This window comes from Erithacus rubecula (genome assembly GCF_903797595.1).
Source record: "Erithacus rubecula genome assembly, contig: SUPER_Z_unloc_4, whole genome shotgun sequence".
Lineage (NCBI taxonomy): Eukaryota > Metazoa > Chordata > Aves > Passeriformes > Muscicapidae > Erithacus > Erithacus rubecula.
Window position 1 is genome coordinate 193311 of NW_027635670.1, and position 13362 is coordinate 206672.

General features: G+C 38.3%; 1 protein-coding gene across 1 annotated transcript; it reads right to left on the reverse strand.

Moving 5' to 3' along the window:
- Positions 1–1178: 1178 nt before the first annotated feature.
- Positions 1179–11680, reverse strand: RIOK2 (RIO kinase 2). Its single transcript, XM_079331543.1, has 10 exons — positions 11485–11680; positions 10811–10949; positions 10035–10151; positions 9054–9229; positions 7426–7514; positions 6070–6261; positions 5596–5688; positions 4144–4677; positions 3118–3214; positions 1179–1492 (listed from the first exon to the last, which is right to left on the reverse strand). The coding sequence occupies exons 1-10, from the start codon at positions 11548–11550 to the stop codon at positions 1331–1333; spliced, it is 1665 nt and encodes a 554-aa protein (XP_079187669.1). The 5' UTR covers positions 11551–11680; the 3' UTR covers positions 1179–1330.
- Positions 11681–13362: the final 1682 nt, after the last annotated feature.

Here is a 13362-nt window from a genome sequence, read left to right on the forward strand (position 1 = left end):
GATAAAATGCTCTGTCTGTGCCTTTTTCCTCATTCCATTCACCCAAACTTAGTCCATTGATTGAGAAAATGCTGTGCAGCTTTAACCAGCAGTCAGTCTGGTGACTGCTGACTAAGTCAGCTGTCTGTATCTGCTAAGGGATTTCACATTTAACACCCCAAACTCCAGGTTACATCACTTTCTGTTTTTTCTTGTGAAATAGCAGCAGTGTCTGCTTACAGTGATGAGGAAGATAAATGCTCTGGTGTTTGTGAACAACTCTTGGTGTAAGAATGAACACTGTGTCTGTATGGGTTATATTCTAGGCGTTTTTTAATGTTTTGGTGTTTCCTGCCTACTGAGTACTGTCTAGGTCATGAGAAGAAACTGAATATTAAAAAAAAATAAAATAAAAAATCAAACAACAAGCTATCAACCAAACATCTCCAAAACTAATCGGAATGGACACACAAATGAGACTAAACTCCTGTTGGTCAGCTCTGCCGGTACTGGTAATTAAAAGACAATATTAATAGAATCATGTTGAGGTAGCACTTTGTGCAAATGACAGTGACATATGAGGGATGAACACTCTCACAAGCAAAATACTGAAAGATTTCTAAATGACTGCTGAATACTGCTTTTACACATCTTTGTCAGTTGTATTTTGTAATTATTTATGATTAACTTTCTACATCTAATGTAAGCTACTTTTACCTTCAGAATAAAGTACTTGAATGGCAGTAGGGTTTTTTGTGCTCCAGTATTGTTTCATAGAACAGCACTTCAAAAATGTTGTTGTGCCAATAAATATTTTAATGATTTCTCCTATTTATGTTTCTAAGCTCCAGCCCATGTCATATCCTGCACTAAATTATTATTTCAGCCAATGAAGCCAAGTTTTCTTACATTTAACTAAATCCCCAGGTTTTTGAAGAAAAGTTAAAAGAAAGTAATGTCACATCTAACTAACTTAGCAAAACCTATTTCAGTTTTACATTTATGCAAATAATTGTGCATTCACAACTGAGGAAAAGAAAAATGCTTTTTGTGCCTGTGCACAACAAACACACCACAATTCAGTTATGAGAAAACACTGCGGGAAATTCCTGTCATAATCTTAATCAATACTATTGATATAATGTAAATTACAGTCAACAATTTTGACTAGAAACACAAAGCACAACCTCCCAGTCAAAGTCAGAGGAGTAAGAATGAGATTTATTACGTCCCCGAAAAACATCTGGTTTGCATAGCAGAGATTGCTCCTTTACATAAAAGGATTATTGGTAAATTAGCATGATCCTTTGAGCTGTATACATTCCTCATGCTCCATGAGAGCTTTAATAAATTATCCCCAGAAACTGGCTGCATCCAAGCTTAACTTAATGTTGTGCATATTTTCTCGACGTTGTTTGGTGTAAATATTTGCCTCCCCTTTTTGCAGCCGTTGCTTCAGAGCAGACTTTTGCTGCTTGGTCAGCTGACGCTTGATCTTCTGTTTCACCAGCTCCTACAGACAAACACACAATTTGACATCAAAGCTTCTTTAAATCATTTAGCAGTTAAGACATGACATGACAACAGAATTTTTTCAGGACCAACATGAATTCATGATGTTCCCCTTGACTGTAGAAATGGACAGAGTTGTTTCCTTGTAAGAAAATCATAAAGCAGTTCAGGTGACTGAAAAAGGAAATTCTCTGCAATGGACAAGGTCTGCATGAAGTGCTATGTATGTGCTACATCCTCAGGACTCGTAACACCTAAAGGGGTATGAGATTATCTGTGCTTTTGTCTTCTGATAGTCTTAGTTATAATAAATAGCATTTTAAATATTTTTTTTTTATTTTAAAATTAAACTTCAGGTGTGTTCCTTATTGAGATGTTAAAGGACCCACACTTCTCAGTGCAGAACATAGGACTTACACAAAAATGCAAAAGCTAGTAATATTGCAGAACATTTTATGTCCAGCAGTAATTATTTGGTATGTGCTTTTTTTTAGCACCCTGGTTATTCTGAAGTTTAGATTACAAAAATAGGAGTGTTCTAATGGAAAATACAACTCTGTAATACAAGTGTGGCTAAGAGAGATGGGGAACTACTGATTCACAATTCCTCCTCTAGTTTTCCCATTCCATCAAACTGGAGTAGTTCTATGAAATTTCATCTGTTATTTGCACCTGTGGCTCATTCTGAGCTCTGCTCCTCATATTGTGATGGCAATATCTGTCCACTACAAAAATGAAGCCATGACTTGGTACATTTGGCATGTCCCAGAGCACGTTGCCACAATGCTGCTAAGTGCACACTTGCATATTTTTTCTTGGAAAAAAAAGAGAAATCAAATTATTTTCATCTGTTTCATCATAGTGGAATCATATCTTGCTGGAAACTTGCTAGAATAAATTCTGCAAGGCAGAACATTATGACATATAACCTAACGTAAATTCACCAAATTCTACTGCTGAACTGCAGCACTTAATGGAAAGACTCATCAATCTTTCCATCAACACAACTGACATGTTCCAAAATTTCTGATGCCAAGTAGACATACCACCTACTGCCTACTCTGGGGTTAAAGAAAAGCACATTAAATTCTGCTGAAAAAGTCCTGATTTATGCAATTCAGAAGGTCAAATTCAAATTGCCAAAGAAAATTGCTGTTGAAGGTGAGTTCACAGAAATCTTCCAGAAAAGAATGGAAAAAAATGTCTAAGAAGAGAGGTGAGTAAGGCAAAATTAAATCTTGACTCAAGTATCCACGTTCAAAATAAAAATATTAATTGTGGCTAGCAATGGAAATGGATGAACTGATGCTGATAGTGCATTAACATATATTAACATAAACTAGTTACTGGGTAAATGAGAGTTGTTAGTGTTCATATGGAGCTTCGGTGAGAAACCAAAAAGCAATATGAAGGAGAGTGCTGGAAATCACTCTCTGTAAACAATTACAGCAGTATCAGTCCTATTTTTCTGTGGGAATGGAGATGCACACTGGAGAGGTATATAGTAACTGTTTTTAAAGATGATTAATGCCAGAGAACAATTTCAGAAACAGGTACTAACAGCTATATGCAATTTGACATGGTCTGACGGCAAACTAGATGACAACATAACAAAATAATATTTACCGGAGGAATGGTTGAACAGCTCCCAACACTTCTGACTGATGTGATGCTCTTAGTTCTTGTTCTGTGCCCAGCAATGGGAACAATACACTCTTTATCACTGAAACACATAAATCAATGTGTTATTCCACTAGCAAGATAAACACATCTTTGCCTTTATGAGTCTTTTTTTTTTTGCCCTGTTTGAGTCTTCACCTTCTGGGCTACAACTTGATAACTCACAATAAAACATGCAAAGTTTTAAATACTAATACTAGTTGTTCAAGAGAGGCACTTTGTGAAAGAAGAATTTGTTGCATAACAGCCATGTAAATATTGAGCACAGGAGAAACCTCAGGGCACCAAAACACTTCAGATCCTGCTCAACATTTTGAATATATTTAACTGAAAAGCAAAAGCAAATGAGGAGGAGTATAGCCTATGGTGGGCTGGCAAAGAAATAGAATTTCATACTCGAGGGGTAAGTCTAAAGGCAAGCATGACTTTCTAAATATGTTAGAAAAGAAATTAAAAGCCATAACAACATACCATATATTTGAATAAATACAGTACAATATATTTGTATATTTGTACAGAATAAATACAGTACAATATATTTGAATAAAAGACTCCAAGTAATTTGTTCTTGATAACTCCAGATTGAGCAGCAGAACATTTGGCTTTGACACAAAGTATCTGGATTATAAATTTACTCATTAAAATTATTCAGTAGTAGTACTTTAACATTAAGAACTACTTCATTATCTATACTAGCTGAAATGAAGTAAAAGTGGAAAAAACCCACCACAGAAAATAGGTTGCTCTTTGAAGTACAAGATCTGTTTTCTCATTAGCAACTACAACAGAGCTGGACAACCATAACACCAATAGGAGGAGTATTTACTGCTGTATTTTCAAAATAAATCGAATTTTTAGTCTTCAGTTAAACAAGGACAGCTGAAGAGCAGTCCTTTTTAACCACTTGGCCCATTTACATTTTTGAGGGCAAGGGAAGGGCCACATTCTGAGAGAGTAAATGTGAATCTTTACCTATAATGACTGAATTCCTCATTTAAAGCTGATGAGTTGACCAGCTCAGGGCATTCGTCTTCATTCTCCTTACCCTCCCAACACTCTCCTTGACCTGTCTGATCTTCCAGTTCAGCAACATTTTCAGTTAACCTTTTGTCCTTCAAAGAAGTAATTGCAGAACTCTCTGCATCCTCGCTGGACTTCCAAGGCACAGCTAGCCCTTCAGTGTTTTCCAAGGCTGAACCCAACTCTGCCATATTCAGTCTTTCTGTATTTTCATCGCTTTCAGCTTCATCAGCCTCCTCCTCACTGCTGCTTGTGGCATCAGAGGCTCTGCTTTCAGAGAAATCACCCACTTCACATGTGAAGTCTTCACTATTTTCTTCATTTTTGCTGAAGAACGTGGACTCTTTTTCAGCATCCTCTGCAAGTTCTAACCCCTCCATATTGTCATCCTCGTCAGAACTCATGGGGTAAAGCAGTTCACCATCTTCCTGCATCTCCTTTGCATAGCCACTGGCAGCAATCTCTTTATCGAGAGAACACTCTCTCCTGCGAAAGAGGAATGTTTTCTTTTAATGTGCTAAATTTAATAAGCCAAGTTACCAATATACTACACTTCGAGTTTAAAATGCTAACCAGGCTAAAGTAAAATTACCCACACTACTAACAAAGAAGATACCTCCGCTGAAACACACAGAACACATGATGGTGCTGAACTTTACTTAAAATACTAATTTAGAATGCAATCCAAGAGAAGAAAACTCCTCCAGAAGATGATTCCATCTCCATCACCTGCATTTATGTTCATTTTTTTTTACAGACAATTGTTGTACTTTAGCAGGAATAACATTCAGGCTTAAGTTCAAATCATGCTTAAGCAAATATAATAATGAAGGATTTGACATACAAAGGCTGATTAAAGTGTGGAACTCCTTAGGCAAAGTGCTCAGCATAAAATAAAACTGTTTTCATTGCAACAGTTTCAGTCTTAAGAGTGAAAAACTAGTTTTACTTTCCAGAAGGAGCAAAAGGCTTTAGGAAAAAAAAAGTTTAAATGTAATAATGTCTGAGGAGGTAGTCATCCTATTTATAAGTATTTTAAAAATAGTTTTAAAACAGAAACCCAAATTAATCCTCAATACATCAGAATTGTCAAACAGGCTGATTCTGCATCACTGTTAAAATTTCCTAGACATTCACCATTTGGATCAAGCTTTCAGGTTGACCTCTCTTCTTTGGCTGCAAGAAGGCAGGAGAGGATTATAAAGCATGCTTGAAAACCACTTTGAACTTTGAAGAAAGCACAATAGAAATAAGAAAGATATAACTTAAAATTGCATAGTTTGGCCTATGGGTTGTTTTTTTTCTTTTATCTCTCCCACAGGCATCTCTCACAGGAATCCACTTTTCTCAGAAAACAAACAGTAGTGTCATAAGTAGAACTCAAATTCGTCTGGTAATTTCTACCTGATGTCTTTGAAAGTTGGGAAGAGCTCACTCTCATAGTTGAAGCGTTTCTTGAAGAACTCCTTAATACAGTTAACATCTCTGTTAAAATACCTGTAAAAATACAGAATTGTACAAACAAAAAATCAGTGAAGTCTGTTGCAATGAGAAGCATTTACCCTACATGGTTTTATTTGAAAATTATTTCTATTTGTCTTGAGTGATCTCAAGCCAAAGCCTAGGAAGAAAAACTGGATACATTCATTTGTGAGTATTTCTTAACCAAACAATATTATTATATCTGAGAAGCAATTAATCACATATTTATTCTGCAGAGACATTTCTGTTTATTCTTCATTTGGAACATTACTTGTGCTGCATAACAATGGCAGAAAAATACTCAGGAAAAGACTTACAGAAAAAACAAGTCATGGTTGACTGCTGTCATCAGCATCTGTCAGATTCACCTGGAAAACACTTTAAATCTAAACCTACCATTCAGCATTTGCATGTGATGTTGACATCATCTGAGGGAAATCAATCAAAGTGACATGGTCGTTATTATCCAAGATGAGATTAAACTCATTGAAATCCCCATGGATCAGACCATGATTGGCAAGTTTTACAATCAGGTCCATTAATTCACTGTAGACAGCAGCAGGATCTTCTACTTGGTGCACCTGGCACCTGAAAAGTTGAGTAAAATAAAATACTTTGAACCTTGAAAGACTTAATTTAAAAATACAAATAAAGTATACAAAATACATCTGACAGAATGGCAGAGTAATTAAAAGGGCCCTCAGGTCTCTGGTCCAGCACCCTCATGAAAGCTGAGTCAAATCTGAGACCAGACCAGAGTTCTCAGGTCTCTGTCTAGTTTGGATAAAAAACTTCCAGGAATGGAGAGAGTCCTTCCCAAGCAATCAGTGCCACTGCCTCTTTGTCCTCAAGTGGAGAAAGTATCTCCTTATATCCAGGCTAAACCTCATCTAAACTCCCACTCGTTGTCTCCCATTGAGTACTGCCATCATAATCCATTATTATCAGCAAACTTTTATTTCTCCTGTTTTAGATAATCTTATCGTGTCAGTAGGAGCCAAATCTTCTTACACTGAAATTCAAACAGCCCATGGAATTTTCTTTTACAAAACCTTGGTTATTTTAGGAGAAGAAGAAAAAATAAACTTCTACTGCCAACTGCCACAAGGAACTTGGTGTTCTCTTTGCAAAATGAATTTTTGGAAAAATTAGTAATTAATATTTGTTAAATTAGTATTTGTTAAATAGTGGAACTATTTAACAAATGAGGGTGGAAAGACAAAACACAATGAAGTCTTTTCCACATTATTTTTGAACTGTTTTACTTTGAAATTAATTCCCTTTGATTAAACTTAAGATCTTGAATCCTATACCAGAGAATGAACTGGTTTGTTCTATAACCAGACACTTTAAATCTCTGGATTAGACCTGGGTTATTGTATGAAAGAGGCAGGCTTTTTACATTTTTACATTCAAAACCAAACCAACCCTTCACTGACAAAGCTCAATGTTTAATGTTTCTAGAGGTTGAAAAACTCAAGCAAAATAATCTTTCTCAAAGCTGCAAAACCAGATTATATGTGGTAGTCTATATAAACAATGCAGAAGTGAGATATAAATTCACCTAAATTAATAGGGCAAGGATCAAAAACTGGAGCTCAGAATATGAGGGATATTAATACTCTATACATGAAGTAGCATACAGAATGTGCAATTTCTGTGTAGAAAACAAGGAAAAACCCTAATTCGGTTACTTTTCCTAAAGGTTGTCAGGGTCTCTGTAAAACAGAAAATTCAAGCTTCACTACTCACAAAGGATATCCATCAACAAGTTCCATAACAACTGCATGCCTGTTGTAGTCTATAGGCTTTGGAACAGGAAATTCTCTGTCATGCAAAGCCTGGAAAGAAATAACACATTGAAAATTTAAAATTAAATAGTTATGGAAACATTACATATATTGATAAACAAGATGTGTAGTACGTATCACTGTGATAGCAGCATGTATTGCCCAAATCACACATGCAAGAAGGAAAACAGCCACACAGCTACTGGAATTTTCACTGGAAAGACAATAAAATTCTGAAGTTTAGACACTGAGTGCACTGCCTACTGTTTAATTATCATGCATCTGGAAAAAAAACCACAACAGACTGGAGAAATGACAGAACCTTATCTGGTACATTAGCCAGTGAAATCAGCAGCAGATAACTGGAAATGGGGTCTAGCATAAAAACATAATCCACACTAACCTGCTGCCAATGTACTCCTGCCTGACTAGTCAATCTATGCTCAGCTGCTGTAAATACAAGAAGTTCACACTTAAATGGTAATAATCAGCATTATACCACACTTAAGATCAACCAAAGGTAGGTATTTTGAAGCCCTCCTGTTTGCCTTTTCTAGCACAAATTCAGTGGACCCACTCAACTTTTTTATGGGTTCATTCTTTTTTACTCATTCTGTCATTACCAGTGAACTTCTCTAAGATTAAGTTAAAGCAACATAAGTACAGGCTTTGTTACTTTAGTAATACTGCTTTTCAGCACTCAATTCAGCTAATACCGTTTTTCAGCACTCAATTAAACCTCCCCCAACCCTCTGCTTAGGGAAACTGACCCCCATAATTACATTCCTACAAGTTCTGATCATCTAAGGCTTTACCAGCTGGACCACCTGGACAAACAGAGGTTTGATATTATGGTTCTAGTTCTTTCTCTGTGAGGCCACTGAGACAATCCATCATGGTTCTTTTTTACAAGGACAAGAAAATAATATTTCATGTATATATTACTCTTTAAAGGCACAAAAGCAGAAAGGAAAACTAGTTTTTTTATTAATAATTAATTTTCAGTTATCATCTTTCACCTCTACACAATATCTGTGTTTTTTCAAAACAGGTAAAAAAACCACAGAATTCAAAAGTAGCAGCATATGCTTGGGAATAAAATCTTTTCTCACAGCACAGAACTAAGTGTGCCTTTTTAGATCAAAATACCAGTTTTGATCTGAAAGACTTCTCTCACAGGACAGCAACAAGTGAAAGCTTGGTAAAATAAAAAAAAAAAAACCCACTAATTTTAAGAAATGACAGCTGCTTCCCAGTTTATGCTATAAAATTTGAAGGGAAAACTGCAGAACTGGTGATACACAGATTATCTACCCATAAATAACATCATTAATTTGAAATTCTCTCATGACACCTGGATCTGTTCCATGTGATTTCAATTGCAAAGCTTAATTTTGGCACTAGGAAGAGTACAAATCATGTTGTATCAAAACTTTCTGATGTATCATTTAAGTCCATTAGAGGAGAGAAAAAATGAAGAGTAAATCCTACCAGTACTGCAAATACAACATGATCAAGACAGTCTGAGAGGCATCTTTCAGCCTGTTCCACCACTGCTGGCCACTCACACTGATGTGAGTGGCTACCTACCTTCATGTAGGCAAACTCCTTCATTGCTGCTATCCGGGACAAGTACAGCCAGGACATTTTGTGCCTGTGCTTGTGGTAGTCACGTTTGTTTTTCAGGTTACGGAAGGAAGTTCTCCCAAGCCGGTGCAATTTCAGTGCAAACTGTTGCTGCTCTTCGTTGGCAACAATATAAATATCTAGAAAATACATAACAGCACAGATCTAAGAAATTAATATCTAACAAACCACTGAAAAAGTGCAGTGAAAGTTTGTTACCTCACTCCTCACCCTTTCTGACCTGCAAGTTACAGCAAACAGAGCTGATTACATAGTGTGTATCAGAGGACTGAATGTGAAGAAACTACTGTTAAAGAGTTCATAGTTCATATTGTACTCCAGTAGAAGAAATTCTGATGGGAAGTATCTTTCAGTGTTCTGGTGTTCTTAACCACACCCTGGAAGAGCTTCTCCTTCTTGATGAATGGACAGACAACTCAAAGGACCAGATGCTTAATTTAAAGTGTTAACAAACACCCTAAACTTAATTTCTAGCACTTATCCCAAATAATCTCATTCTCCAATTATACAAGTCACATTCTGTATCAAACTACATGAATATAAGAAGAACGAAGATAGTGTTCAGATAATTTTGAGCCTATTTTACTTTAATGCCTTATTTTTAAGTGGAATGAAAAAGCTGAAAATATCTTTTTAAATGGTTTGAAACTCTTCACAAAGCACAACACAAAGTACCTTTTTAAATAATGAACCAAGAAACAGACAATATGGGCAAAATGAAGTTACAGTGTTGTGAAAAAATACCCAAATGTAGCCAGAAGCCTCACAGAGCACTTGAACATGCTATGTTCAAATACATTTTGGTGTTTGACATCAACTGCTCTGCCTATCCAGAGGAAAACTAACCCAGTTTCTTGCAAAGTATTTGCAACATTATAGATGTGTTTGCTTTAAAAACTTATTTAAAGTGTTATTTTTGCTTACCTGATTCTTTGCCAACACCCATCTGGTTTCCCACAGAACTGATGATTTGACGGGAAGAGAGAGTTTTCAGAGCCAGGTAATCATATCCTGCATTAGTTAAACGATAACCCTGGACAGCTGGATAAAAAAATACATTTCACTCTTTATTATGCACACATCACATTTAAAATAAATATCAATTTAATCTTGTTTATTGTTTCACCCAACCAGTATTTCATTCCTTGGCTCTTACCACCCCAATTTGACTGAATGGAGAAGATGTTTAAATTGGATTTGGAGCAACCCTCAATCCACCGAAGAACTGGGACAAAAGGAAGTGGTATTTCCCACAGAAGTCTCCATTGTATTCGCAGGGCCAGATCCAAATGGCTGAAGGGAACAGGGAAAGGCCTGCGCAACTTTTTCATATGGCAGATAATAAAAACTAAAGCTAAGATTAAAACTTTTAGCAGCTATTCCTGAGGCAGTGAAATGTCCAAGGATTGTGCAGTCTGTTCCAGAAATACGAGGATATCACTCATTGCTTCAAGCGATGTTTCTTTTTACCTCATTCTGAACAAAAAAGAAAGATAACTGTTCTTCTTTTTGCTGCCTACCACTTCTAAAGGTACCAGCAAACACAGAATCTGGTGCTGCACAAACCCACATTTCCAGGCTGAGTCCTAGGGAAGACAGAGCAAACACTCTGGGCACTTCTACATCCCAACCTGCTGGGCAGCTACGACTGTGAGGATTTGGGGACAAGAAAGGGAGTCCAACACAAAATTCAAACTCACTTTTTAATCGTTCATAAGCCACAAGTTTGTGCTTCGCCAACTCTCTCAAAATTTTATTACAGCCACCATGTTTAAGGCTGGCAATAGAAGCAATCAAGCTAGCAGGAACTATTTCATGGTTCTTCATGCCCATTTCTACCTAAAAGAGCAATTAAAAACAGATTTGTCAGCCCTGTGTTCAACAATGAAATACCAAATCCTGTTCAAGAGTAAAATCCCTTTTCAAACAGGCAATTTTAAAGACTACAGAATTTAATACTTAACTTTCTACGTTTTAAAACTTAACCTTTCCATTCGCTTCACTGCTTCTTGGCAGCTTATGTACAACCCACCCTCGGAAGTTCTTCAGTGCCGGCCACGACAGGAGTGGCTAATTAGATTCCACACAATCCCATTCACGGTGAGCAGAGAGAGCAGGGAGGCTGGGGATGCTGCCTCACCGTGATGGGTTTGCAACCACCCGGGCGTCCTCAGAGACTCTCCTTGGCACCCCCAGAGAACCCCCGAGCATCCCCAAGAATTCCCTGCCCCTCCCCATTCACCCCCAGCCGGGTGGCGGAGGGAAACCCGAACCGTGCCCTCCCCAGAACAGACCAGCACGGAGCCCGGGGAGGCAGCGGAACCGCAGGCGGGTCCCTCCCAACGGCCCGGCCCTGCTGCCCGTGCCCGCTCACCGCCGTCAGCACCCTGAAGTGTTCCCGGGACAGGTAACGCAGCATCACCACGTTCAGCTTCCCCATGGCGGCGGTGGCAGAGGAGCAGAAACTGGAAAAAGAGGGGAAAAAATCAAGAAAACGATGAGGAGGAAGATATGGAGGCTGAGAAAGAGCGCAGGCCGCACACGCGCAGCAGCGCCCTGGGTAGGTCCTGGCAGCTGTGTGTGCTGCCGCGCTCCGCCGGTCCCGCTGCGCTCCGCCCGGCACCGAGCCGGGAACCGGAACCGAACCGGCACCGAAGCGGAGCCAGAATCGGCTCCGCGGGGAGCTCGGCGGGACCCCCTTCCGTGCCGCGAGGGAATTGTTTGGGATCCCCGTGCAGCTGCCAGGACCTGTTCCCCTCAGGAGTCTTTCGAGCTCATGGCGTGACGCGGCGGGACGGTGCGGATGTGAGGGAAGGCAGGATCCGGCTCCGGAAGAGCTCTCTTCTCCGAAGGATAACCCGCTGTTGCTAACCCATGGAAACGCAAACACAGACGTTTTGACAAGCTGAGGTAGAGAAAAACTCATAGCGAGTATTTCACTCGGACAAAGTGAAGAACGTTAACTTTCCACCACTTAGAGCGCTGTAAAAGCAAGTTTTGAATGCCAGAATATCAACACTTGTTGTAGTTTCCTTCACGTTAACTTACTAGAACCTCATCTGGCATATTTCCTTCTTTCCCCTTTTTTTTCCTTCCTTTTCTCTGCTGTCTATTGTAGGTATTAAAATAATTTCCATTTCTCTCAGCCAGCCATCTGTGTTCAGCTATCTGTTCAACTATCTTGAAAAAACAAAAAATACCCTAACGAAAACAATCCAAAGAGTAGAAGACAGCCACATCAGGTGCACATACTGTGAACAAAGACACATATTTATTATCTGTGATCTCTGAGTCTTACATTCCTTGTAGACTATATATTTGTACATTAAATTTCCATCCTTTATTGTGGCTTGTAAATCTTAGAGACTATAATAGTTACATATGATATAAATGAGAAACAAAAGTCTCGATATTCAGCAAAATTTAGATTGCTTTATTTTATGTAGACAGAGCAATGCAGTGCTGGGGAGTCGTGAGAGGTCACCGCCCACTCCACGCTCCACCGAACTTGGTTTGCAGCTCCATTTTATAGTATGGTTTCCTTGTAGTAATCAATAATTGTTTTGGGGGTTTCATTTTGTTGTCATAATTCTGCCAGGTAAGCAGTGGTGGTCAAAAAAACATCTGTGGGACCTCTGTGTGACACAAAATCTCCGGACAATTTGTCAAGTCTCGTAGATAACCATCTGGTCTTGGTAATTAAAGAACAGCAGAAATCGGGAACTCTGGTCTTGGCAGATAGGTCGCAATTGACTACACAAAGGCAGAAAATCTAATTTTGCAAAATCTTTCAGGCCGTGGGAAAACCTTGTTTTACCAACTGGTGTTAAATACAGTTTACTTAGAAAACACAATGTTCATAACAGGACGATGTAAACAGAATGGTTTTAATCATGTATTTCCCTTTAGCTAGGTCTATGTCTTACCTAAGACAGGGAAATGAAGATGTGTGGTTTGGTATCCTTGTCCAGCTTTCCATTATGAGTTTATTACCTTTGTCTATATTTTCCTTTATAATCTGACTGCCTGTAGAAACAGTTAGTAAATTCTGTGTTCTTGGTATTTCACTATCCCATTTGCCACCAGAAGTAGAAAGAGTCCCAAAGAATACACAGTTGTGTAGATGTAAATTATTCTGCAGGGATCTGTCTTTTTATAAGGGTGTGAAATCTCCAGGAAGAGGAGATCTAGTCATTAAAGTCAGACTTACAGACAGCATTCTAGTAATGGAAAATGTTTTGTGAAATGCAGC